The sequence below is a fragment of the Calliopsis andreniformis genome, chromosome 12, assembly GCF_051401765.1.
Source record: "Calliopsis andreniformis isolate RMS-2024a chromosome 12, iyCalAndr_principal, whole genome shotgun sequence".
Taxonomy (NCBI): domain Eukaryota; kingdom Metazoa; phylum Arthropoda; class Insecta; order Hymenoptera; family Andrenidae; genus Calliopsis; species Calliopsis andreniformis.
The window spans coordinates 2244074-2269035 of record NC_135073.1 but is presented as its reverse complement, the minus strand read 5'-3'; the positions used below and the strand labels follow the sequence as shown (position 1 = coordinate 2269035).

The 24962-nt window shown below is 29.9% G+C and overlaps 4 protein-coding genes across 13 annotated transcripts in view; 2 read left to right on the top strand and 2 right to left on the bottom strand.

Annotated features, from left to right (window-relative positions):
- Positions 1–564: 564 nt before the first annotated feature.
- Positions 565–8801, top strand: Gint3 (GDI interacting protein 3). Its single transcript, XM_076388736.1, has 7 exons — positions 565–626; positions 2861–2940; positions 3018–3202; positions 4178–4324; positions 4417–4810; positions 5483–5778; positions 5850–8801. Exons 3-7 carry the CDS (start codon positions 3126–3128, stop codon positions 6238–6240), a joined length of 1305 nt encoding a protein of 434 aa, XP_076244851.1. The 5' UTR covers positions 565–626; positions 2861–2940; positions 3018–3125; the 3' UTR covers positions 6241–8801.
- A 1282-nt stretch (positions 8802–10083) lies between these two features.
- Positions 10084–12079, bottom strand: Trs20 (trafficking protein particle complex subunit 2). 2 transcript variants are annotated; one of them, XM_076388737.1, is made up of 4 exons: positions 11878–12079; positions 10920–11640; positions 10365–10598; positions 10084–10277 (listed from the first exon to the last, which is right to left on the bottom strand). In XM_076388737.1, exons 2-4 carry the CDS (start codon positions 11031–11033, stop codon positions 10179–10181), a joined length of 447 nt encoding a protein of 148 aa, XP_076244852.1. In that variant the 5' UTR covers positions 11034–11640; positions 11878–12079; the 3' UTR covers positions 10084–10178. The 2 variants fall into 2 exon arrangements, with proteins under 2 accessions (XP_076244852.1, XP_076244854.1); XM_076388739.1 differs by having other exon boundaries at positions 10920–11622.
- A 1301-nt stretch (positions 12080–13380) lies between these two features.
- On the top strand, positions 13381–16681 carry C1galta (Glycoprotein-N-acetylgalactosamine 3-beta-galactosyltransferase 1). 2 transcript variants are annotated; one of them, XM_076389765.1, is made up of 6 exons: positions 13381–13679; positions 14546–14691; positions 15144–15177; positions 15258–15465; positions 15548–15686; positions 15789–16681. In XM_076389765.1, the coding sequence occupies exons 2-6, from the start codon at positions 14642–14644 to the stop codon at positions 16333–16335; spliced, it is 978 nt and encodes a 325-aa protein (XP_076245880.1). In that variant the 5' UTR covers positions 13381–13679; positions 14546–14641; the 3' UTR covers positions 16336–16681. The 2 variants fall into 2 exon arrangements, with proteins under 2 accessions (XP_076245880.1, XP_076245879.1); XM_076389764.1 differs by lacking the exons at positions 13381–13679; positions 14546–14691 and adding an exon at positions 14783–14922 and having other exon boundaries at positions 15002–15177.
- Skd (mediator complex subunit skuld) overlaps positions 15125–24962 on the bottom strand; it is a 33742-nt gene continuing 23904 nt past the window's right edge. For 3 of the 8 annotated variants that reach the window (XM_076389756.1, XM_076389761.1, XM_076389757.1), the window contains 8 exons: positions 24535–24886; positions 22191–22489; positions 21530–21721; positions 21037–21381; positions 20547–20885; positions 20189–20473; positions 19723–19994; positions 18001–19616 (listed from right to left, as the gene is read on the bottom strand). In XM_076389756.1, coding sequence (XP_076245871.1) covers positions 19484–19616; positions 19723–19994; positions 20189–20473; positions 20547–20885; positions 21037–21381; positions 21530–21721; positions 22191–22489; positions 24535–24886 — 2217 coding nt within the window. In that variant the 3' untranslated portion in view covers positions 18001–19483. Of the gene's footprint in view, positions 15265–18000; positions 19617–19722; positions 19995–20188; positions 20474–20546; positions 20886–21036; positions 21382–21529; positions 21722–22190; positions 22490–24534; positions 24887–24962 lie in introns of those variants that run through there. The other 5 variants (XM_076389758.1, XM_076389763.1, XR_013003027.1 and 2 more) reach the window with 4 other exon arrangements.

Here is a 24962-nt window from a genome sequence, read left to right as displayed (position 1 = left end):
TGTGTGCTTAAAGGGTTCACAGGGAAAGGGAAACGCTCGGTCCACTGATTCAATGTCAGTCACTGCTTGCATTTGATCATAATTCAAATTCAATTTTCTTGAAAACGAATCACAATGTCAAAAAAGTTTATTCCATATTTTCGACTTATTCTTTCATGCGAAGTCACTGACTTTCCGCTTGTACCACCAGTTCCAGGTCACCCCGTATATTTTACTTTATTTTATTGACAAAAGCATTTAAGAATATAACATCTTTCATATCTATTTCTTTCTACATTTTGTTAGTATTATTATAAAAAGCATATAATTAGTTTAATTGTATTTGTATAATAATTATATTAAAAATATCTAAAAGTAAACAATTGCTCTTTTATGAAAGTAGAAACATTTCTTATAAAATAAATTATATAATCTATTTCTTAAAACTAAGTTTAAGGTTCAAAGTAATCTAGGTTTTAAACATTCGCGGAAATAATTAATTTGAATTCCTACCACATTCAGCTCCCTAATCTTGTTTCGGGTAGAATCGGTAATGTCGAGAGTGACACAAAGATGGTAAGGGAATTCTAAAGTGCCTCTAGAGCTCCTCCACGGAGTCTGAATAAAAAATCCATGATCCATTGGAGGTAAGATCTATTCGTATACCGCGTACACCTCGTCTATGATATGACGTAGCAAAGTGGTGAGCAAAGTGAACGTTCAATAGATTGAATTAAGATTTTTTCACATGTAATGAGTAATGTACATGAAAATTCGTGGACTTCCATAACATATTTGGTGGAAACAATCAATAATTTTACGCATGACTTAATGAACTTAGTGTCCACAACTTTTGAATTAACGTTTAATTCGACTGATTTTGTTATCTATAATGAACTACAACAAAAAGTATCTGATTTTTTTCACGAAATTGTAGACTGGCTAACATTCAATGATTTTCAGTTTCAATTATTAAAAATTTTCTTGTTCACCTTTGTTAGTACTGTGGCTCTGATTTTCATCGCTTGGCATATTTACGGCCCTAAAATTTCCAAACAATTTATGGAGCAAAGTAAGGAAATTCAACGTTTTCTGTTTTTATAACGAACTGTTTCACATTTGCAGCAATAGTATAAAATATTAATTGTAGCATTATCATTGTGATAGTACTGTATACACCTAAATACCTCCATTATTTATGGTTTTATAAGACAAATTGTTAGGATAAAACTGCACTCTGTAAAAAGGCGTATATAATAGGATAATTTTTTCAAGGTCAGTTTTTGATGAGATTTCAAGTTCATTAATATTTTTTTAATTGGAATCCTATGTAGTAGGATATTAGATAACCTGACTTTGATTATTCAAAATTTTCGTTATTTAGGATTGTACAGGATTTAATAACAATAAGAATACAGTAGAACATCAATTAGATCTAAACAGTGAGCTAATAGTAGTTTACTACAGAATATAAAGCTAGTCATCAAAAGAATGCTTTAGGTTTGAATCTAATATTCTTGTAAAGCAAAAAAGAACAAACCCAATAACCTCATGAAACATACTATTCTGATAATTTAATCTTAAGAAATTTACAACATTTCATAATGTTATCAAATAGTTATTACTTTACGGATTTATATTCAAATGTATATTTATATTATGCTACATATCATTGAAAGCATCAAGTGAAAGTTGTTAGTTTGAATGACAGTTGCTTCTTCAATATTCTTAGTTGAAATTTCAAAGTAAATATGATGTCGTTGATGTCGTCGATGAAGCTTTCTTCACAAATTATAGGCAAATTTATATAATATACATTACTGGTTTGTTAAAAATCCAAGATGGATAAGAGAAGTGCAGAAACAAAAACTTAACGCATGATGAAGAATCATGTCTAATAAAATCATAAGTCTATACTTTATAAAAGAGACATTTATTTGATAAAACTATGTTGAACTCTTCCAATGAAAAATGTTAAGTCTTTTAACAAATATGTCATTAAATATTATGCAATGTATATAGTTTCAATATAAGCAGTATGCAGCTCACTATTGTAGGATAATAAGAGCAATACTTGATACCGAGTTTTATGAATGTTGAATTAAACAACAGTGAACATTAAAGTCCATTCTTCAGATTGCATTCCAATGGATTTCTGCCTATGGGAGAAGTTAAAAAATATTGTTTATCCTATCAAACCTACAACACCAGAAGAAATGTGGCAAAGAATTACTATAGCATACATTTCAATCATGCTACAAGAGTTAGAAAATGTACATAAGTCATTTGTTACAAGACTTGATTATTGTATCAATGTGAATGGTCATAATTTTAAAAATAACATGTAATTTTATTCCAGTGAAGGGAACTTTGAAATTGTGAGTATGTAATATGTAAATTTCTCGAGATTATATGATCGGAAAACTGTGATAGTTGGAGGTTCATAAGGTAGTTGGATTCGTTTTTCTACTCTATAAGAATATTGAAAAAAAATATGGAGTCCCAGTTAAATAAATATCAATGACCATAAAATATTATAATAAAAAAGGACCTTGAAAAAATCGTCTTATGATTATACATATACATCTTCTCAAATAGTGTAACTTTGACTTGAGGAATTTTTTCATGCAACTATAAATAACAAAGATATTTAGGTGTTCCCATTTAAATACTGTACCCTATATAAATATAAAATATAAATAAATTATTAATTTATGGATATATTGTTTCAAAATTTAAATTACTTTTACTTCTTTAGTCATTTTGTTTATTTATATAGGAAATTCTGTTTTCACAGAGCAAATCAATCATACTGTTCAGTATGTTTTTAAATTTATTACTTGACATGTGCAAAAAGTATAATATAGCTTATTTTTTTTAGATATTTTACCAGAAGATTGTGACTCTTCGTTTAGAGAATAAATTATTATTTGATTTGAATGATTTTTTTAATAAGGCAGAGTAAGTATAAGCATATTTATTATAGTTGTATTGTGTTATATTCTAATAAAAATACATTAAACTTATTTTTATTATAGATTTTCTGTTTTATTAAAGAAATAAAAAGAATGCCTTGATGATAACAAATTTTGAATAATATAATCTATTTATTATAATACTTGGTAGTATTAAAATAATTAACAAAGATGGCAGAGAAAATTAAATCATTTTTCCAGAAAAAGAAATTAAATGCAAAATTCGTGAATGCTGGGAAAGGATACAAGTAAGATTTATTATAATATATTAGACATGTTTTTATAACAATGTGTATTATAGTAGTCATTGTTTTCCATCTTTTGCTGAAGTACTTTGTTCTTATTAATACATAGTTTTTATTAATTTCTAAATTAAAGATAGAAATGTAATTTGTAATTGTTTATTATTGTTACACAGAATTATTTATTATCATCATTATTATAATATTCATTATTGAGAAACATGGATGTTTAATTGAGAAGTAAAATTATTTGTTTAAAAAACATTTAACATGTTGTAAATATTACATTAATACATTCAAGACTGATATGTTATAAGATTATCTTCATTGCTGTTTTTATGGGTATAATAATGAGTCAAATAGTAGGTCAAATAGTAGATTAGTAGTATGTGAGCCATTGGTTTTGAAAGTGTGAAAAAGAACAAGCGCAATTTTTGTATTTTAAAAATATTTTGATCTCGTTGTTACTATAAATTCTCTACGAATTGTTCTTTAAATTAGATATGCAAACTGTAACAAACAAAGACAAGTGAGAGAAAATTTGAAAGATTTGTTGTTTACAAGCGTTTTAAAAAAGTTATGACTATTACTGTCACTGATGTAAAATGACACTTGTTAGTTGAACCCTTCCACGAACTTCAATATTATTTGATTTGTCAGGCAGACTTAATCAATTTTTAAATTCTTATAATTAACAAACGAAGTTTAACCACAATTTTCTTATTCTTATTTTCATATTATTTTGACATATGAAATTATCCTTTTAATTTTGCTTCACCTGTAGCTCTGAACCCAATGTAGTTTTTTGTATCTTTAAGATACATTTATAAGTAGAATACATTTTCAAAACTAAGTTATATATCTCACTTAGTTAGACTTTTTATAATAGAAATGCAATAAACTTGTATGTACATACAATTACATATAATGAATTACATTACTTAGTTGACTGTATACTAAATAAAAAATTATGTTATAAAGATTATCAGATTCAACCAGCACCACAGTATCTGCACCAAGAGTGGAACCAATAAAAAGAGTAGAACCTACTCAAGAAGCTAAGGTAGCTGGTCAAGCTGCTCTGGCAAGATTAGAAGCCAAAAAACAGAATGTAACTAGGTTTAACACGTAAGTTAATACATAACTGATTTTTCTTCTTTTAAAGTTATTAATATAATAGTAATCATAGGAATATTTAAAAAAAAATGTATTGCTTGTAGATCATATGCAGCTATAAAGGCACAAGTAAAACGAGAGTTAGAACAAGAAAAAAAGGCACAGCAAGAAGTACAACAAACTAGTCTACAGAAAGAAAAAGAAGTTAAAGATGATTCATTCCTAGCTGTTGGTGGAGTATATTTCCGATGTCCATATTTGTCTAATGATATATTACCACAAGATGAATGGAAAATAAAAATTAAGGAATTTTTATATGAACAATTGAAAGGAGAAGAAGCAGGCTTAACAGCGTGTCTAATTATACAAAATTGCAATAGTGGAAAAGAAAGAATTGATAATTGTGTTGAAACTCTTGGAAAATATTTAGAAAACATCATAAATAATCCAGAAGCAGAGAAGTATAGAAAAATCAGAATGCATAATAAAATATTCCAAGTAATGTTGTTATTTTATTAGTGAATTTAATAGAAAAGAATTCTTACTGGAAATCTTCTATTCTCTTAACTTTTCTATTAAAAATTTATTATTAATTTAAACGTTCAGTTAAGTAAAGTAAAAGTTAAATAAAATCTCCGGTTCTATTAATTCTTCAAGTCGATGTATAAATTGTTATTGTAAGTATTACTTTACATATTTTGGGGGTATTAAAAAATGTGAGACATTTTCAGAGGGTAAATTCAAGGTACAAAGTCAATGAAAAAAGTTCATGTGAACATATGTCCAGAAGTGTTTATGCTCAGATTTTTAAAGCTTTATAAAAGTTGAACCGTAAGAGATATAATAAAATATATTAAGACATTTTGGCACTATTTCTGCCTTTCAGTGCATCTATAAAATTACAGAATGCTCCGATTGTTAATTTAGCACATAAGTATGTTAACTTTAAAGAATTATTATCAGAAAATGGAGGCAGATCGGAAATTATATTACTTTAAAATATTATCATGTATGTTATTCACACCTTGTATATTAAGTGAAACACATTGTAAATTAAAAAATTGAACTAGTATTATAAGGATTGAATAAGAAGTAGAAGATTTCTCTCAAGTTTCTTGCATTGCAAGTCTGAATATTTCATAACATTAATTTATTCTTAATCCTTTATAGGAAAAAGTACTCCCAATTGAGGGTGCATTAGATTTTCTACATGCTGCTGGTTTTCGACAAAAGAAATTGTCAAATAATGATGTGGAGGAAGATTTCTTAGTTTGGAGTCCAGAAAATTGCGATATCGACAATCTCACTATGTTGTCTGAAGCATTAAAGTCTGCAGAAAAAATTCCTCTTGAATTAGATAGGAATTTGCAAGTATTGTTGTCCACGCAAGCAAGCAAGAGAAATGAGTTGCCATCAAGCTTTTTTAATTTAACTTCAGAGGAAATAAAAAGAGAACAACAACTTCGGTAATTATAATTATGTTCGGATGAAGTGTAAAGTACTTTAAAAAATAATTTTTTTCTGTTGATATTAACAGAACAGAAGCTGTTGAAAGAAATCAAATGTTGAGGACGAAAGCTATGAGAGAAAAGGATGAAAAACAAAGACTTAGAAAATATAAATTTTCATTGATTCGTATCCGATTTCCAGATGATATTATTCTACAAGGAACATTTTCTGTTCAGGAGAATTTTAAGAATGTAATAGAATTTGTCAAGGAGAATTTAGGAAATAGTGAGAAGCCTTTTTGTTTAAAAACTTTAACTGGAAAAACATTTAACGATGAATGTTCTGATAAAACATTACTCGAGTTGGAATTATTTCCTGCTGTTGTTCTAATATTCACTTATGAGGATAAGTCAGAAAGTACGAACGAATCTGCAGCATACATTAATGAAGAATTGTTTTCTTACATTCAAATCGTCTAAAACTATTATCAGTGAGATTTGTTTTACGTCGTAATTGCAAAATATTAAAAGAAATATATGACCAAGGCCTATTTCTTCTTTTAATATAGCAAAATTATTATGATAGAATATTGAAGAAATAACATTTATAATTATTCCTATTATCAAATCTCAAAGTATAAGTAAAAATTGATTATCGACGTAAAATATTTTCCATTTCTATAAATATTATACTGTGTAGAAGTTATAAAAAGGTGAAGTGCTCGGTAATGGAATGTGATCTTTTGATTGATGATTTTACAAAAAATAATCTGTGATGGAGGCAGAGATACCTCCATATTGAATTTGATGATACCTGGGAAGCTACGCAAGCACTGGTTTATTTCCCGAGAAACAATGACTCGATAAAAAACGAAGGAAGAATTAGAAGTGCAGGAATCAAACTATATGTAGTTTTGATTAATGGAACGTATTGTTTTTAACGGAAGTATAGGCGTTGAAAATTAAAATTATTGTTTGAACAAAATTTGTTATTCAGTGTTTGGCTTGAACTATTTGTATTATCAATTGTTGCTTTAAATTTATCAACTTGTATTTGCTTAATGATTAAAAATACGGAATTTTTTTCGGTGACTATTGATTTAGATAGAGTTTCAGAAATTGTTGAATAGAAGAAAGTCAGAGTGAGGAAAAAACTAATGAGAATAGCATATAACTCCAAGTTAAATAAGCAAAAACTGCGACCACTGAGTGGATACTATTGTATCATTCTCATGCTTCTACTTCTCTTCTTCTTTTTTTGTGAAACAATTCTTTTGTCATTTTTTTTGGAAAATATATCACATATTTTTCCTTCCTTTATACTTGCATTGTTGTGATAGATGCACGTAGTTGTAAGTAGTTTCATGTTTTATTTATCCTACTTTTTAACACTACTTAAATATATCATACATTGTGATGACATTTATTGGTCAACTAAAATGTGGTTTATTTTTAAATTTGTTAATAATTGTGAAAAACCAGAAAACTGATCAACTAGTTCTTACTTACCTACACTTCCAACTAATCTTCTGGACTATTTTATTTTGTGATAAAGTTTTTATTCTACAATATTTTTTGTTTAATATTTTGTTACATTACTGTATGCTACAGTTCTTTAAGATTTAGACTGTTAGAGTGATGTTAATTGATATTTTACAATATTCTTATCTTGTAAATGCAGAATTATTAAGAAAATAATCATGTTCATACTAATTTACTTTTGTAAAATAATGTTGTTTGTTTCTGTATCTGTTTAAATAATACAATTTAATTTTAATTTTGCATGTTTTATTATTTGTACAGTATTTAAAAAGATTAAACATTACATCGGACTATTTTGAGAATTTGAAATAATAATTCACTCTATATTTTTAAGATTAAGATTTTGATTAGAAACAATGTTTGTTATCTCTTTGACAAGATGAAGCCATTTAGTATTATTATTCTTAAAAAGATTGAAACATATTACTCCATTCAAATGTGAATGGAGAAAACACAGTGGCTCTACTTGTTCTGAGATTATTTCTGTTTTCGTGGTCGCAACAATGTTGCCAGAATTAAGAAATTATTTTCACAATTTATATTATAAACTACTTCTCTTCTTTACAAACTTTTACATCTGATTATATTATAGAATACAACACTTCCGAATCTAAAAGTTGAACTGGAAAACATGATTAAAAAATCAAGAAAAAACATCATATTTATGTCGTTACAAAGTTTTTAGGTCTATGACCATTTTTCAGTTCAACTTTAGATTCGGATACCCGACTTGAACTTGAAATTTCGGCTATCCGCACATTCCTATTTAATAATTAACAGACTTAACACAGGCCTCATAAGACTTTTGCTTTTTGTGACCGTATTATAAGTAAGTCATCGCAATAGTGACAAGGTAAGGAAAGCTTACATCTTATTAAGAGAAAAAGTGATAATTTAGATAATTTAAATACACTGTTAATGTGTACTGTGGAATGCTTAACCCATGCTTTGTTGGTCCATACATCTATACCTTCTTCCCTGAAACTACTTTCAACAGTAAGCGAAATTTGCATTTTCTGGAAAGCCCGTTGCGTTCTCTATTACATTACAATCAGAGCATAAATTAAGATATTATTAATAAAATTGACTGATAATTTATGAACATTGATTATTAATAATCGTTTATACCTAAAATGAGACATGGGCATAGCTAGAGTATTCGACAACAGGTGTCAGAAATTTTATTAAGGGATGATTGTGCACGTTAAAATAAGACGAAAATCAAGACTGATAAAAACGTGTAAAATTTCTTTTTCGTTTGAGATTTATTCTACTGACTTCGCTGTGCCTGACTCTGACTTGACTAATGTACGTCGATACTTCGAACAGAATATGTTCGAAGTCGGACACATTTCACGGGAATTTTAGACGTTTTCTCAGTGACTAATAACTCTGAAACGAACCATTAAATGCATTTTTACCATTCTTGATTTTTGTTTTACTTTACTGTATAAAATTGTAAAACTGCATTAAAAAATGAAGATAATATTTAGAACGTTTTTTTGAAAGCGCTTACTTTGAATCCCCCAGTATATAGTATTGTATAAATATATTGTTATATAGTATAGTATAAATTCTTAAAAATTTGATATAATGATAATCTTTGAAAACGTACTCCCAGTAAAATTCAGAAATTTGAGTTTAGAGTATAGATACACACATAATACTGTTATTCAACTATTTTCATAAAGTCCTTTCTTGTATCCTACAATATATTTCAAGTGGACACTATGCAGCGTATCGCATTTTAAATTAATGCAATGCAAATATCTGCTGAACTATTTATCATTCAAAAACATATTTGAAATAGAACTATACATATTATGTTTTGAGGAAAACATAAAGCACATGTACATAGTACTGTTTCTGAAATTTCAAATTCACCTTCTTCTTTTAAATGAAACTACATGTTTTTGTTCAATTAGGCATGTATGCATGTACTATGCTCCACTGACAAGAAGATTTTGCTACCAATTAGATGTGCATTCCTGCCAGGGGATCTTTTGGCATGTTTCATTTCATGACAAATTTACTGATCTATAAAATATCGGCCATTAAAGGCCACTTTTAAGGTCTCTCTGGGTCGTTTACTGTAGAGTAAATTCTCTCTGTTGAATGTTCAAAAGGCTTCCCTTATCAAAATTATTCATCAATTCAATCTTAAATACCTTGCAAACTCACACTAGTGACAAAGAGCTTGATGTTTATTATGTGTTTTTTTTTAATCAGCTGTAGCTGGATGATAAAACTTTAGATTCCAAAAATACATTAATTACAATCATGAACAAATGTAAAATCATCCCCTTCTTATTTTTTTATTTATGTAGATCAGGATGACTTTTAGTTTTTAATTATTCCCAGTTAATTCTTAATTTATTTTGTTTTTTATCAATGGTTTTTTAAACTTACTTTTTTATTAAGAAAAGATACAGGTTTTGTCATCTATATTCACGATTATATTTAGTTATAACTGTATTCTATATTTTAAATAAAATAAAATATGTATACTTTTATATTTGTACATGATAAATATTTAATTGAATAGCCTTAAGTATGTACAACATTATACTTAAAATTAGATCTAATAAATTTGTGTTTAAAATGATTTAATACATATATTTGTATTTTTATAGTTAAATGCAAGAAATTGAATTATTAGTTAAAGATTTAAATTTCTACTCAGCAAAATATAATCACTGTATGCTCCTCATAAAAAAAATTATTTTCGTTAGTAATTTCTTTCATTCTTACCAAGGTATTATAACTGATTTACTCTAGGTATGCATCATAAAATAATAACATTTAATAACAGCAACAGTGGACATTATATAGTACATACATTATATTTTGCTCAAAAAATTTCAAGCATATACAGTTTATGATGATAAGTATTTCCTACCATATAATTGTGCCTTTTTCTCAAAACCAACAGATTTGATAGGAGTATTTAACTTATAGAATGGATTCATCGAATACTAGAAAGAATAAAAATCAAGTTGATGAGATTTGTATAAAATATCAAATAGTGAAATTAAAATGAATTTCAAACCCAATGTAGTTACCTTTATATAAGTTTCATACATCTCATTGAAAAAATTCTTTATTCCATCTTCATTTTTACTATCATGGACCATAACAAATCTAATATGTGTTGCAGTCACAAAAGCACTTACAAACCATTGATTAAATTTATCCACAACTTTTAAGTGCATGTTTGTTGTTTTCCATGTATGTTCATCTATAAGATCTAACGCAGCATGTGCAATAAATTGATTCAAATGTGTATAATCTTCTTTCTATTAAAAAAAGATACAATTAGGATGATATATGTTATATTACATCACTAGAAATATGTGTATTTTTGAGGTATTAATTACTTTGTGTTATTAACTTAGTTCCTCTATAAGAATCCTTCTTTTTTTAGCATACATCAAGTAAAAAACTAATTTGTACAACTTTAGATTTGGTATAAAAGAAATAATTATTTACGTAAAGACTAAATCATTGTATTCACTGTGTTTAGAATCCAAAATAAATTTGATTTTTAATTTTACAGATAATTATCAAACATTTAAACAAATTTTTATACATAAACATAACCTGTTTATATAACTAACCTTTGAATCCTTTCCAGAGTTATTAAACTCAATTTCGAATAAGGGATTATCAGCATGACCAACAATGGCAAAGTAATAATTAGCTGTCATTGTGTTATTAAATCTTATTGACATAAGTTCACATAAACTTGATCGTATTTATTTGCTTAAACAGTTTGTATACATACATCATTAGTCAATGCGATTCTCAAATTGTAAAACCGAATGTAATTAACCCTCTACGGGTCCGTGTAACTTTCAGGTCACATATTAACTTATCAACATTTTATCAAATAATTTTAGTTTTTTTCATGAGAATTTCGGAAAATTCTATAATTTCTCCGAGACAACCAATATCAATATTCATGACGGTTGCTAGGACTAAAATACAGAAATACCAAAACAAAGGCTGTGCAAACTACCTATATTTAAAACACAAATTCGGTCCATGGAGGGTTAAATCATTTCGACGAAATTATAAATATTGCTCTATTTAAAAATTGTCCATATTATTGCTATAAAACGTCACTGACAGCTTCAAATGTTTCTAAGTTTAAAAATTACACATTATTGAATAGCTACTTTCACAATTCCAATTATGTATCCTTTCAAGATGAAAGTTTCATTTATGATTTAATTGATTCGTTCATTTCATATTCCATCCTTGATAATTCGAAACGGGAGTTGCTTTTACCACCTTTGACTAGCGCCAATCTCACACTGTCTGTTAAAGATTTAAGTGCTGTCAGAGAACAAGTAGTAGTAAATATTATTTGTTCTTTTTAATACATTATTTTATTATTTATTCATTTATTTGGTTATTAAAAATAACCTAAATAATCATAAAATTGCAGTTAACATGAATATTATCTTAAAATTTCGTATTTGTGATATTTAAATTTCGCGCTATTTTGCTCACAAAACTAGCAAAAAAGATTAACAACAAAATTCCTGTTAAAATACTATTATGCATAATTACCATTTTTAGGTTACATCTAGATTTTTGTAAGCATAAAATATTACTTGGACATTGTTAACACATTGCACCCCGGCTAAATATTCACTGTTGGAGAGTTGAGAGCATGTACAGTAGTAGTGGAATCCCGCACTATCGCGTGATCGGCAATCGACGCGATGACTGAAAATCCCGAGAAAACCGTGAACACACGGGAACCAGCGCTCGATATCTGTTCCTAAAGTGTGAATCAGCCCAAAAAACATGCAATAAGATCAAGTCAGAATGAATCATATAACGCTGGAAAAAATGGTCTCATTGATTTGAACAAAAGAAACTGGTAGTAAAAATTCCATTGGGTTCGAGGATCCGAGGATCGACGCTTAAAAAAAATCTGAAGGATGTAGACTATAAATGATACTCGAACACGTTGGATCACTAGATGTGTTATGTATCTACTGATCTTCGTTTCAAGGCCTTATTGAGCCTACAGGCGATTTTGTACAATTTTTTAACATTAAGAAAAGAGTGTAGACAAGAAGTGTAGGCCCAATACAGCCCTGGAACGGTCAGGATTCTGATACTCTTTGGTCAGGACATTGAGCTATATACCTAACTGTTAGGTATATAATAATTATTTATTTATTTATTAATACTTAACTATTAGGTATATAGCTCAATGAATCAGGATTAGGAAACATATTTGACAAACTGATAACCCAATCTGATAGAGTTAGAGTATTGTTTACATTTAGACCATCGGACTAAATAAAATTTTATTACCGATTTATTTTATTCTAAACCGCAAGATTGCAAACTGTTCCCTTGTAATTTTGATGTTTAAAATAGTATAAATTGATTTATTTTGACGAGATTTTTTCTATACCTCTTTGGGTCAGTTCACACCGGAGAGACTTAACATTGATCTTTAAATTTGCAATGTTTTTTACTGTGTATTGAATTATATACACATATTTTCGTATATTAATGTAGAAATATTTTAGAATAAAATTTTATATATATTATATATATAATCTACGTAATTCATTTTGTTAATGGATGATAATCGATAAATGACGATAAGTAATGTTGAATATGAATATTATTTATTGTAATATACTATAAAAATAAAAATTTGTACATGTATGTACATTTCTAATTAACAACTGAAAGTTCAAACACAATTTTATTATCCTTGATTTTCGTCTTATTTTGACGTATAGAATTCCCTCTTAAATTTTCTCCCACCTGTAACCTATAGTCAAACTAAACCAAACCAAACACCCTGTATATCCTTTCAGATAAGACTAAACGAAGTGTAATATTTTGAATCAGCTTTATGATTTACGATTCAAAATTGCGTCAAAAAAAAAAGATGGTCTCTCTTAATGTTTTATCGAATATTGGATATTATCGTAGTAAATTCATGTATAATCTAGTAACCAATTTAACAGACAACAATAAAATGTAATTTTCTAAAATAATTATTAATCAATTAAAGTAAAACTGTCTCAGAGTACATATGCATGACTTTTATTGACGGAAAACATATCAAGAGAAATGCAAACTTAATCGTGTTTGTTCTATGATACGAAGTATATAAATTCGTGTCTTTCTTATCAAAGTATTTAATCTTACATCTAAGTGATATAAAAGCTCCATCTGAATAAACGATTCATCTTAAAAATAAGTACAAGAGTAAATAGGCGGAGGTGTATGCTATGTTCTTAGAATTCTTTTGTCGAGCGTCAGCTCGATGTCTAGGTTGATTAGATAGTAATACTGCAGAAAATTAGTCTAAAAGTTGCTTCCTGTCATATACACAGGTAAGATATAAATTTAAGGATTCTGTCAATTAAAAATTATGTACATACAGTAATAATAACAGACATTATATAGGAAGTATGAAAAACAAAAATTGTTTAATATACAGTATACTGTTTAATATACAGTATACTGTTTAATATACAGTATTTAGTACATTGTATTTCCTTTTATTTAGTAAAAGTGGGATATTGTAAACATTTGTTTTAAAAACGTCCAAAGAGAAATAAAAGAGGTTTTTTGAGAACGTCATCTTTGAAGTATTCAAATTTCATTATGAATAATTTTATAGACAGGCTTAATGTTAAATGTAAAGACATTTAGATTAACGATTTGATACATGTTGATTCTCAGAGTTGCCTGTTAGTCGGTATTAGTGTTTTAAAATTAAATGCTTTCTATATTGTAATCATGAGACAAAAACTCTGCTTAAAAAGTAGAGCTTGATTAATGTAAGTATGATAAGATAACAGAATTGTTCCATACTGTCTCTAGCAATCCATGTAAACGTGTATATGTATTTCTTTCCTGCCATTATAGTTATCTTCACAATACAATTTCTGTATGTGACCTTGTATTGTGTGCATACTTTAATTTCATTGGCTTGTGTATTTATTGTTCATCTAACGTAATGATTATATAATAGGTTGTACTTAATCGAGTGTATTATTTTGTAAACATCTCATTATCACTAGTAAGCACAGAGTAACATTAACTATGAGTGACAACTTCTCAGAATAATGTTATTATATATACTTATTATAACTTTTAATTATATTCCATGATTTATTAGAAAATTTCTTAATAATTAATATTTTTATACTTAATATGGATTATTAACATATTACTTTGAAACTCATTGATTTAGGATGACAATATTCTTAACATAGAATATTCTAATAAACTGGATTTAACATCATAGCAGAGACATGTTCATTGTCTTAAAGAATTATATATTTTTCAAATGGTTGAGATAATTTTGGATTGGTATTCATGTCTTCATAAAACTCTCAGGTATACTATCTATATACGCTAATCATATCTAATAAACATAAGCTTTTTTAATGAAATTTATAAAGTCATATCTTTATATTGCAGAGACTTGACTAAAAATTATTCAGTGTGTACTTAAAAATACTAACAAATGAAAACAGAACCATTATGCAGCTATGACATTTGTTGTTTACTAAATTAAAGTTACATGTCCCTCTATCATGGTTCGGCAAAGACTTCCAAATATTAATGGTAAAACGATAATTTTATCTGTATGGTAAAAAGATACAGACTATTTTTTCCATTAACTAATATTTATTCTTTATTCTAGTTGTTAGAAGTGGTAAACATTTTGTATTGACTCTTATTGCTGGTATAATTTTTGGATTTCTCTCAGCGTGTCTTTTAATAACATCCACAAAAGATGTGCCATATATGTTTAATTTATTTCCAACCAGTTTTATGCTTTCAAGAGACCCACATCATTATTCAGAATTGGAATCAGAGGTGAATACAAGATGTACAATTTATACATTTTTATTAAAAAGTACGTTCCTATTTAATTAATATACTTGCAAGTATACTAGGTTGGACCTGAAACAGAGGTAAAATTTCACGGTGAAGATGAAGATTTCCATAGAGGCGAAGATAAAATTGCACAAGATCTTGCAAAGAAAATACGTGTGCTTTGCTGGGTTATGACTGGTCCAAAAAATCATCAGAGTAAAGCGCAACATGTGAAAGCAACGTGGGGTAAACGTTGCAATATTCTATTATTTATGAGTTCTGCTGAAGGTGAATTATTATAACAATGAATATTAAATGATATAAAAATAGATGGACATCAACTAACATTATCAAATTTTTCTTTGCATAGACGCAAATTTACCTACAGTAGTTTTACCAGTAAAAGAAGGAAGGGATAACTTATGGGCTAAAACCAAAGAAGCATTTAAGTATGCATATGAGAAGTACAAAGACAAAGCAGATTGGTTCATGAAGGCTGATGATGACACGTTAGTATATATACATTTTAATTAGTTTTGAGGATTGTATTACTATTTTATAAGTTTATAAATAATTAAAATTCCAAAATTAAATTTTAATAATGTTTTCAGATACGTGATTGTAGAAAATTTGCGGTATATGTTGTCATCTTACGATCCAAGTTCACCACTATACTTTGGATGTAGGTTTAAACCTTTCGTAAAACAAGGATATATGAGCGGTGGTGCGGGATATGTGCTTAGTAAAGAAGCTTTACGTAAATTTGTGGAGGAGGCTGTGCCTGACAAAACAAAGTGCCGTTCTGATAGTGGAGGTGCAGAAGACGTAGAAATGGGAAAGTGCCTGGAGAAAGTCGGCGTCAGAGCAATGGATACTCGGGATCCACATGGTCGCGGAAGATTCTTTCCCTTTGTCCCAGAACACCACTTAATACCTAATCACGTGGATAAGAATTTCTGGTACTGGAAGTACATTTATTATGATACCAAAGACGGTCTTAACTGTTGTTCTGATAGTGCGATATCGTTTCATTATGTGTCACCTAATATGATGTATGTCCTTGAGTACTTAATTTATCACTTAAGGCCATATGGCATTACACACGGCATGGAGACACTTACAGTGGATAAGTCTACCACTATATCAACCGAATACTAGTCCATTTAGCAATAATGTATGATAAATATTTTACCTTTTGCGAACTGTCTAAAAAATTCAAGGTATTTTAAAACTGAAAGATCTGTGAACATTTAGAAGCGACTCTTAAAAATCCTGATAAATTTAAGAAACAAATTTTGAAATATTACATTTAAAAAACGATGATATTACTTATGTTAAACTTTCAGTATATTTTTTTAAAATCTCTCGTCTTTACGCATAAAGCAAATAGTTTCCATTTTTCTGCGTTCATTTTATGTGTATTACGCTAGTCTCTTCAGCCTAATGAATTAAATGATTATATACGTTTACCGAAAAACAAATGTGTGATATTTATAATATATTATATTTATACATACCGATATCTAATGATGAGAAATTTATAATTTCATTATAAGAGCAAAATTAAGTGTACACCGATCTATAAATGTATATTATAAATATATCAGAGATGTTTTGAAAAATTTATCTTTTTCACCAGCTTGTCTAGTAATACTTTATCGGTACTTATGATTGCGTAAAGGAGGATATAATGTAATGTTTTAGTAATCGATATCTTCAACTCTATACTTGAAAAGAAATATTGCATCATTTAATTTGATCTATACTACCATCAAATAGAAATAATTTATATTCTTTAATCTCCATACACAGTGACAACTCGCTTTTTTCATGAGATTTTTCAATAGTAGATGAAATTTTTATGGAATTTGAAGAGGGATACATTCTGTCGAGGCATTTCTATAATGTTTGCACGTTAAAACTGAGACGCGTGTCCCGCGCGAAATGAGGTATACAGCCATATATGTATGTATATACGTTTGTATGATAATGTATGTATTATATGTAAGTATATATATGTGATATACAATGTATTCGGAAAAGTTGGAACCAAATTGGTAATACTGTACTAACAAAGATGAGGTAGCAATAGATTCAAAAACATTTGATTTAAAACTACAAAAATTTGTTCTTCGTTAAGCAACATTGCATAATGCTCTAGTCAATTTAAGGACTACATAAGACAATTGGTATATGAGAAAATCGTAAGGATTGGATGTGAAATTTTGAAATGCATTTAATATATTATTTTAATCAGTTGATATTTTGGTAGATGAAGGTCTATTCTTATAAGAAAAGAATCTTTGAATATCTATTATACTTATTTGTTGCATATAAAATATACAGAAAGAAAAAAAGTTATAAGTCAGACATAGCATTCATTTGTTTCTGAATTTGTAACTATTTTCCCTAACGAACAATGAATTTTTGTTTTCTTGTACCTCTATAACAAAGAATTACTAAATATGAATTCATTTATATTTTGATGACCGTAAAGTTCCTCAACATGTTTCAATTATGGGACAACTTTTCCAGACACCCTGTTTATACTACATATATACACACGCATATAAAACTGTATTTTATAATATTAATATAATAATAATGATGATGATGACGATGACAACGATAATCAATAATAATAATAATAATAATAATAATCCCAGTACTGATATTCTACCCAGATAATAAATTACTATAAATACAGTAAAAGTGTAGTATGTAAGTAAATTAAAAAATTAGTTTTATCGGGAAGGAAAGGATCAGGGATTGCTATGTACAAGACATATTTGTACTATATGACTGACACAACTAGTCACCGTGTCGATTTCCATTCAGACGCGCCCTGTATTCTCTTCTTGTCTTTTTATTCATTTCTTTCCCTCATATATATTTTCTTTTTATCGCTACGTTCCACTTGCACAATTTTCGTTTTCATACGTTAAATCATTTTTTTGTTTCCCTAAGTTAGCAGAGAACAAATCTTTTTCTTTCACACATACGCACGTATGCAAGCGTGCACGTACATACACTCATTCCTCCTTTTTTTAAATTCTCACGTCTTTCGTTCATTCTCAATCAGCTAATACCTCGGCGATGTCTCACTTCATAAATTATTTAAAAACAATTATTTTACACTATTAATCGTATGTATAATATTATAATAGAGGTCACCTAATTCGAATAAAATTTGTCAAACAGCATCGAAAAGTTTGCGCTAACGGGTCCAGGAAACACGATAACAGTGACCCAGTGCCGCGCGAGCATAATACAATATAATATAATATTATATAATTGTCATACTTATCTCACACCAGGGGCTTGTACGAGGCATTATAGTTGTAAAAAAGAAGTATCGCCTCTCCTTTCTGCTCTCTCTGTCTCTCTTTCTCCTCTCGCTCTTTCACATTCTTTTTCTCTCTCTCACGACCCTCTCGTTCTTTTTCTTTCTCTCTCTCATTTACATCATCTATATAAAATTAAAAAACAACGTAATATCATTTATATTACTTCGTCGTTATTAATAATAAAAGCTTTGTACAAAATTCAATTTACAATTAAAAACATTTTGGTTACACAATTTTCTAGAGATTCTGATTTGTAATTGAACTATCTATCGACAGAGAGGCAATTGAAAGTTGGCTTCTCTTAACGCACTCTCTTTTGTTCTTCCTTCTCTCTATCTTTCACATACATTCTACTTCTTTCTCACTTTCACATTTTTGCTTTCATTCTCTCATCCTTTCTTTCATCTTCATTCGTTTCTTCAATCTCTCTTGTTCATCGTATCATTACATACAATTCCGACTTTCATTCGACTCCATTTGGTATGTGGCAATGCATGGTCGTTAATTAGTAATTTTTCCGTCTTTCCTTTCTCTTTTTTTACGATTAGTGGTAGAACATAAAGTACAATCTTCTATTTTATCTGTCTGGTCAAATTACACGGAAAGGATCTCGCTTTAAAAAGACTAAGTATATTTTACTAATTGTCATCATTGAGTCTGTACGCTAAATAGTTGTGATGGTTTTAAAATGATTCGATCGTGTATCATGCATTGATTTAAAAAACAAAGTTGAGTAAAAAAAGTCTTGGTGTATCTCGCGATTAAAGGATTGTGTTCGATGATTTAGTCAAAGTTGACTTATTTGGTGTCTCTCTATCAGTTATTTCACAGAGTCGCTAACGTACAGTTCAAGACGGATGTAGGAAATCAGTTGCTCTCGTAAAGCCCCAAGTGACGGTATGGTTAAGAAGTGCGTGAGAGAGGTGCACATACTGCACTACGATGGGAGAGGGTGTGGGTCAGACGAGAGCTGCCGCAGCATGGTAGAGCTGCATGAGTGCTTGCACATGCACTGGCAAGCAAGATAGTCGATCCTTCGTGTTCGCATCCACTGCGAGCCACGACAACGCATTGTACCCTTCCAATACGTATCTAAAAATTATATTATAGTAATTAATAATTTCGGATAAATTAAGTGCTTCTTAGCCACCAATTTTGCATTTTAAAAGTAATTGGAATAATATGAGTCAATATGCACCTGAGCACATCGGTGGTATACTGCGAGTCTAGTGGATGAGCGGTGAGTGCACTTTGCTGTTGTAGTAGATCGTCACTATTTTGCTGTATTGCTGGACTATGCAAGTGTAAGGCATTCTTCAAAAACACTGGGCAAACGCCTTCGAGGTGAGGGCAAGCTGACCAAAACCATGGTGGCATTCGTCCTGTTGGTGCAGTGGATACTAAGTAACCAAGAGCAAGCGGTTGCTGTAGCAATGTTCCAACCTCTTCTGTTTGTTCAGCAACTGCTACCTATTTATTAATAATTTCAGAATTATATAATATTAATAAATATGCCTTGACATTTTAAATTTGTTTACTGCTATGATGCTAAATTTAATTTAAATAACATTTTAATTTAAGTAAAGGTAAAAAGACGTAAGTCACTTAATAATAGTAGCAATATAATTATTGGAATTGATATATTTTACTTGAATTTAACTTACTCTTGGAGTATTACTACAGGGAAATGGACTACCCGGACCATCGTGATTGCCTAAACCTGAACCACCACCATCTCCACCTAGTGGGGATTCCTCAGGACGATGCGGACTGCCACCAGGACTTTGTCCTCCACCAACGCCAGCCTCTGGCCATATGTTAAAAATGTCATTGAAGTCTCCCATACCTTCCATACCTTCTGGCATGTCATCGTTTAAAGCGGGAAACAGTTCATCATCCCCTAATTCTGGTCCATTGATGTGCTGTTCTTGAAATGCCGTCTGTGACGACTAGATTGAACAAATTATATTAAAATTCTGTTCAACTCTTTAGGATAGTGATTAATATTTTGCCTAAATTTACCTGAGTAGTAGCAGACGTGGGAAAGACAAGAATATGAGTGCACGTAACATCCTGCGGTGTAGATAATTGGCAATTTACCGACGCCTGGCTGAATCTTTCATCGGGTGTGAACTGATCAGCCATCAATCTCAGGGTAGAGTCTGGCTCAAGTGAAACTAAACATGCGCTGAGAACACAAGGCGCTGCTGATGGATATAGGAGACTGCATTGACCACATATTTCTTTTAGATGCTTCGAGGCTTTTAAAAGCGCTTTCCTAGATAACAACCAACTCCATCCCTTCAGTTCTCCATGTCCTATGCGTCCCACGCGACCTACTACTAATCTCCAAGGCTGTACCTACGTGTAAGTAATTTATCAAATTATTAACACTTAGCGAACCGCGCGCGCCACGAGTAATGGAGAGATTTCCCCATTCGGTTGGCTAAGTGTTAACATTATTTAGAATTTAGAACAGTTTCAGATGTTATATATGTTACATAATACTTACACCTTGAGACATCACACCAAGTATGAAGTCCATCAACTTTTGTAGCCCTATTCGTCTAGCAGAAACACGTTTTCTTCTTTTCCTATTGGGTATGTCAATGTTGATAGTAGCCGTCTCAAATATTTCACCCCTATCATCGGTAGCAACTGCGAGCAGCCAGGATTGGTCTTCACTGAGGCAGTAGCTAAGGTACAGAACTGCGCACTCTTCTGGTCCAGCAATGCCAAAGGATTCCGGTGCTTCGCTTTTCGCTCTTAAGGGAGCCAGGACGTAGGCCGGTGCATACAACCGATATGGAGCTCGGTTTCGTTCCTGATGTATAGTTGCAAGAGTATTACTATAAGACTGAAAACGATTGATTCATGGTCTGTTTATTTTTTGCTACTCTTTTTATCAATTGGAATCAATCAGCAGAAACAAGACAGGAACTACCAATTTAATCGTTAACAGGAGCTCATTGGACGGAAGATTTAAAAAATGCAAAGTCTCTTACGTCTTTATTCTTAAGGAAAAGGTCTGCCGCAGCAGCAGTACCAAAGCCAGTGAGACTTTTTACCATGGAGTTGTAATTTAACAATCGCCGGCCCTGTAGGAACACGTTTAAGGCTAAGGCTCTCATCTCGTCTTGGATCTTCCGCCTTTCCCTGGCTCGACCTAGCTCCATTATGCTTTCCAAGGATATTAACTGGGAACAAATACATATCATTCAAAACATTTTATATAATTTTATGACATTAACTGCTGTAAATAAATAAATGAATATCATATTTTTGCATTTTCAAATATTAATTAAATATGTTACAAGTAATTCAGGTACAATACTGCAAGATATAATTAAATCCTAATAGAAGATACTTTAACAGTTATATTACAAATTAATGTGAGAGCATGTTATAATTATTTATGTGTCGATTATAATAAAAGCAAAAAAAAAAATACTATTTAAACATAAAAAAAGATAAATAAGAAATTTAAGTATAAATATATTTTTACTGTTAAAAAATATAAAGTACTTTTTATTTTTTAAAGAAAGTTTTATTCTATACAATTTTTCCCCATTTTTCAAAGACACATATTGCAAATTTTGTTCTCCTATTTACAATGAACACACCATATTTTATTTTCATTTCATAACGCAAATAATGAAATCTTACCTGGACGTTGATGTTAGATCTAATGTTTTCAGGCATACTGTTGAGTGCAGCAGCATAGGCGCGTAACAAAGCTAAAATGGCAAGTCTTCGACGATCAGGGTCTTCAGGACCTCCGAGTGAAAACGGTTCTACCAAATAAACGACCACGGCTGGAGGTTCGACTTCCTCTTCGTCTGGACCCGAGGTGGTGTTCGTGGGTATCGTAGTAGTTTGAGAAGTTGGTGTCGTATTTCCAGCGTTAGAATTGGAATTCGTCGTTGTATTCGACGATGGGGTTTCACTTCTAGGATTCTCCCCTTCTAAAAAAGTATAAGTATCCTATGTAAGCGTAACAAATTTTTTGTTAACATTCAAAGTATGACCTTCGTAGATTTACATTTTACATTCTGGATATTAAAAGAAAATAATCAGGGGTCAACTATAATCCACAATTTGTAAACACAGAACGTTATTAAATATGGAAGCAGAGTAAATTTTTTCCGTACAAGTTACCTCTATGCCTTCTTTGTTTAATTGGTAAAATGTCACTTTACCTAATAAACAATGCATTTTCGATTCACTGTACTAACTTATCAAGCTTGGACATCTCTGAGCAGAGTAATATTTTTGTAAGTTATCCATTAACCATACCGATTCTAATAGTATACAGAGTAGTACATTTAATACATTGTTAATAATACGCTAAAAAATGTATATAGCCCTAAAGACGAATTCACGTCTTCCGTGAATGAGATGTTGAATAGGAACATGTAAATATAATGACTGTATTACTCTGAATGGCATATGAAACGATACAATTTTAGAAACAATTTTTAAGATTAACATATTTCAACATTTTAAAGGGAATCAAATATACTTTTCTATATCTTTAGAAAGGTTGATAGATTTAATTACTTAAAATAATGTACCATTTTGTTTGTTTTACTTTGAAATACTGATAATATTTCTAACATTATCTAACAGTTTCTGAATCATGAATTCATGTTCAAACACGAGTTCATGAATTTACTTATTATGATATGCATCATTGAAAGCTGACATGCGACATTAGACTTTTTCAGTATTTCTAGTCGAAATTTCAAGCGATATATTCTAGATGACCTACAACATCAGGGTATATGAGGTATAAAATTACTCCAGCATGTGCTTCAATTACGCCATAGGAAATGGAAAATATTGTGAAATCAAACAAATGGAATGGTACATTATGGTAGGTGTTTCAATTTACTATTTTACTCTTACTGAATTTGTCAGTTTAATTTTAAAAACTATTTTGAAACGATCATAAATAACGGACAATTCAGATATTCCCACTTAAATGGCCTGTTCTATACATAAGGTGTTAGCAGCTAATTAACAGAAAGATAGCGATTTTACCTGATGAAGTCCACTATCGTGCACAAGTACTTGAACAGTTTCATATTATGAGAAATACATAAATTACGCTTCAACTAAAATTTTCTAGTGTAGTTTTGACTGTAGACCTTATTTTAGATGATTACTGCATAAGGTTTATAAATACTGATGAGAATAATATTTGATATCAATTAGTATAAATGAAAGTGTGTTTCATGCATTTCCAACAATTTTATTGATATCTTACTTCGTTTTCAAGAACTTTGACTTTGAGTATAAAAAAACTACACGTGCAGCGAAGTACAACGTTTGGCGTTTACAAGATATACGAAAATAAAGAAATCGCTCCATATTAAATACAGACGATTTGTATGACGAGTGAAATCAAAGAATTTTATTTTATTTTTTAATAATATTTTTATGTAGTATCACCACCCTTTTACTTGGATTGTCGATTCTAAAACAGCTTATATATTTAGTGTATAATATCAGGAAAATAAAATAATAGATGTTTAAAATATCTATGAAGTTAAAACACACGTAGCAAGTAATATTTTTTCGACAGTGTATTTGCAGTGAAATAGCTAGAATGAATTCTATATATTATAAATCGAATGAAATTAAGTGGTATTATACATATGTTCAATGGAGTTTGTATATTTATATTCTAACAATTGATTGATTAAGTTGAAACAATACTCGTGAGAAAATCGACTTCTACTAATTTAATTTCACTACTGTGTGTTGTGTGAGTGAATCCCACGCAAATTAAGCGTAATACATAGAAAAGCCTCACTCGTGAACAATACTGGACTAAAAGGTAGCAAAAATGAACCCTTACTATTTTGATTTAATGTAACAAATTTTCATTTTCTATAAAGAATAAATATTGGTTTTGAATTTCTTTTCACAGCTCTATTTTTGAAATTTATATTGAATCTTATAGCATCATGAAAATAAAGAAAACTGAAACAAATTTGAAACGTACCAATACCAACAGACTCAGGTTTCGTGGTCATTACGTCAGGTGTGGCTGGCATCGTGTCAGTAACAGGAATAGTCGTTTGCTGTTGCTGCTGTTGTTGCTTATTTGTGTGTTGTGAGTCTCCAGGATCTAACAGACTTCGATCTTGTATAACTTGCGTTAAATATGGGGCTAATCGATGATTACAAACTTGAGCGTACAATCGTAATAATTCTCCCAATTGATTCTCTCCTAAAAGTTTAAACCAGTCGTCTATCGGTTGTTTAGCTTGCTTTTGTACAGCTGTTTTTCCAACCCGGAGAATACCATCGCGCAATGCTTTTGAAATAGGTGTATGTTTTCCTAGTCGACAAATCTGAAATAAAAAGTGTAATGTTCGATACAGAAACGAAGGACTTGTACATATCGTAGGCAAACATTTTGTGTTCTAA

Bases quoted from the DNA above. Each gene is read 5' to 3' on its own strand.
- Gint3 (XM_076388736.1), top strand. From the start codon at position 3,126: ATGGCAGAGAAAATTAAATCATTTTTCCAGAAAAAGAAATTAAATGCA. The intron at 4,325-4,416 runs GTAAGTTAATAC...TATTGCTTGTAG, and splicing joins AATGTAACTAGGTTTAACAC to ATCATATGCAGCTATAAAGG. The intron at 5,779-5,849 runs GTAATTATAATT...TGATATTAACAG, and splicing joins AAAAGAGAACAACAACTTCG to AACAGAAGCTGTTGAAAGAA.
- Trs20 (XM_076388737.1), bottom strand. From the start codon at position 11,033: ATGTCAATAAGATTTAATAACACAATGACAGCTAATTATTACTTTGCC. The intron at 10,599-10,919 runs GTTAGTTATATA...TTTTTTTAATAG, and splicing joins ACTCTGGAAAGGATTCAAAG to AAAGAAGATTATACACATTT. The intron at 10,278-10,364 runs GTAACTACATTG...TATTCTTTCTAG, and splicing joins TGTATGAAACTTATATAAAG to TATTCGATGAATCCATTCTA.
- C1galta (XM_076389764.1), top strand. From the start codon at position 14,892: ATGGTTCGGCAAAGACTTCCAAATATTAATG. The intron at 15,178-15,257 runs GTGAATACAAGA...CAAGTATACTAG, and splicing joins ATTCAGAATTGGAATCAGAG to GTTGGACCTGAAACAGAGGT. The intron at 15,687-15,788 runs GTTAGTATATAT...TAATGTTTTCAG, and splicing joins ATGAAGGCTGATGATGACAC to ATACGTGATTGTAGAAAATT.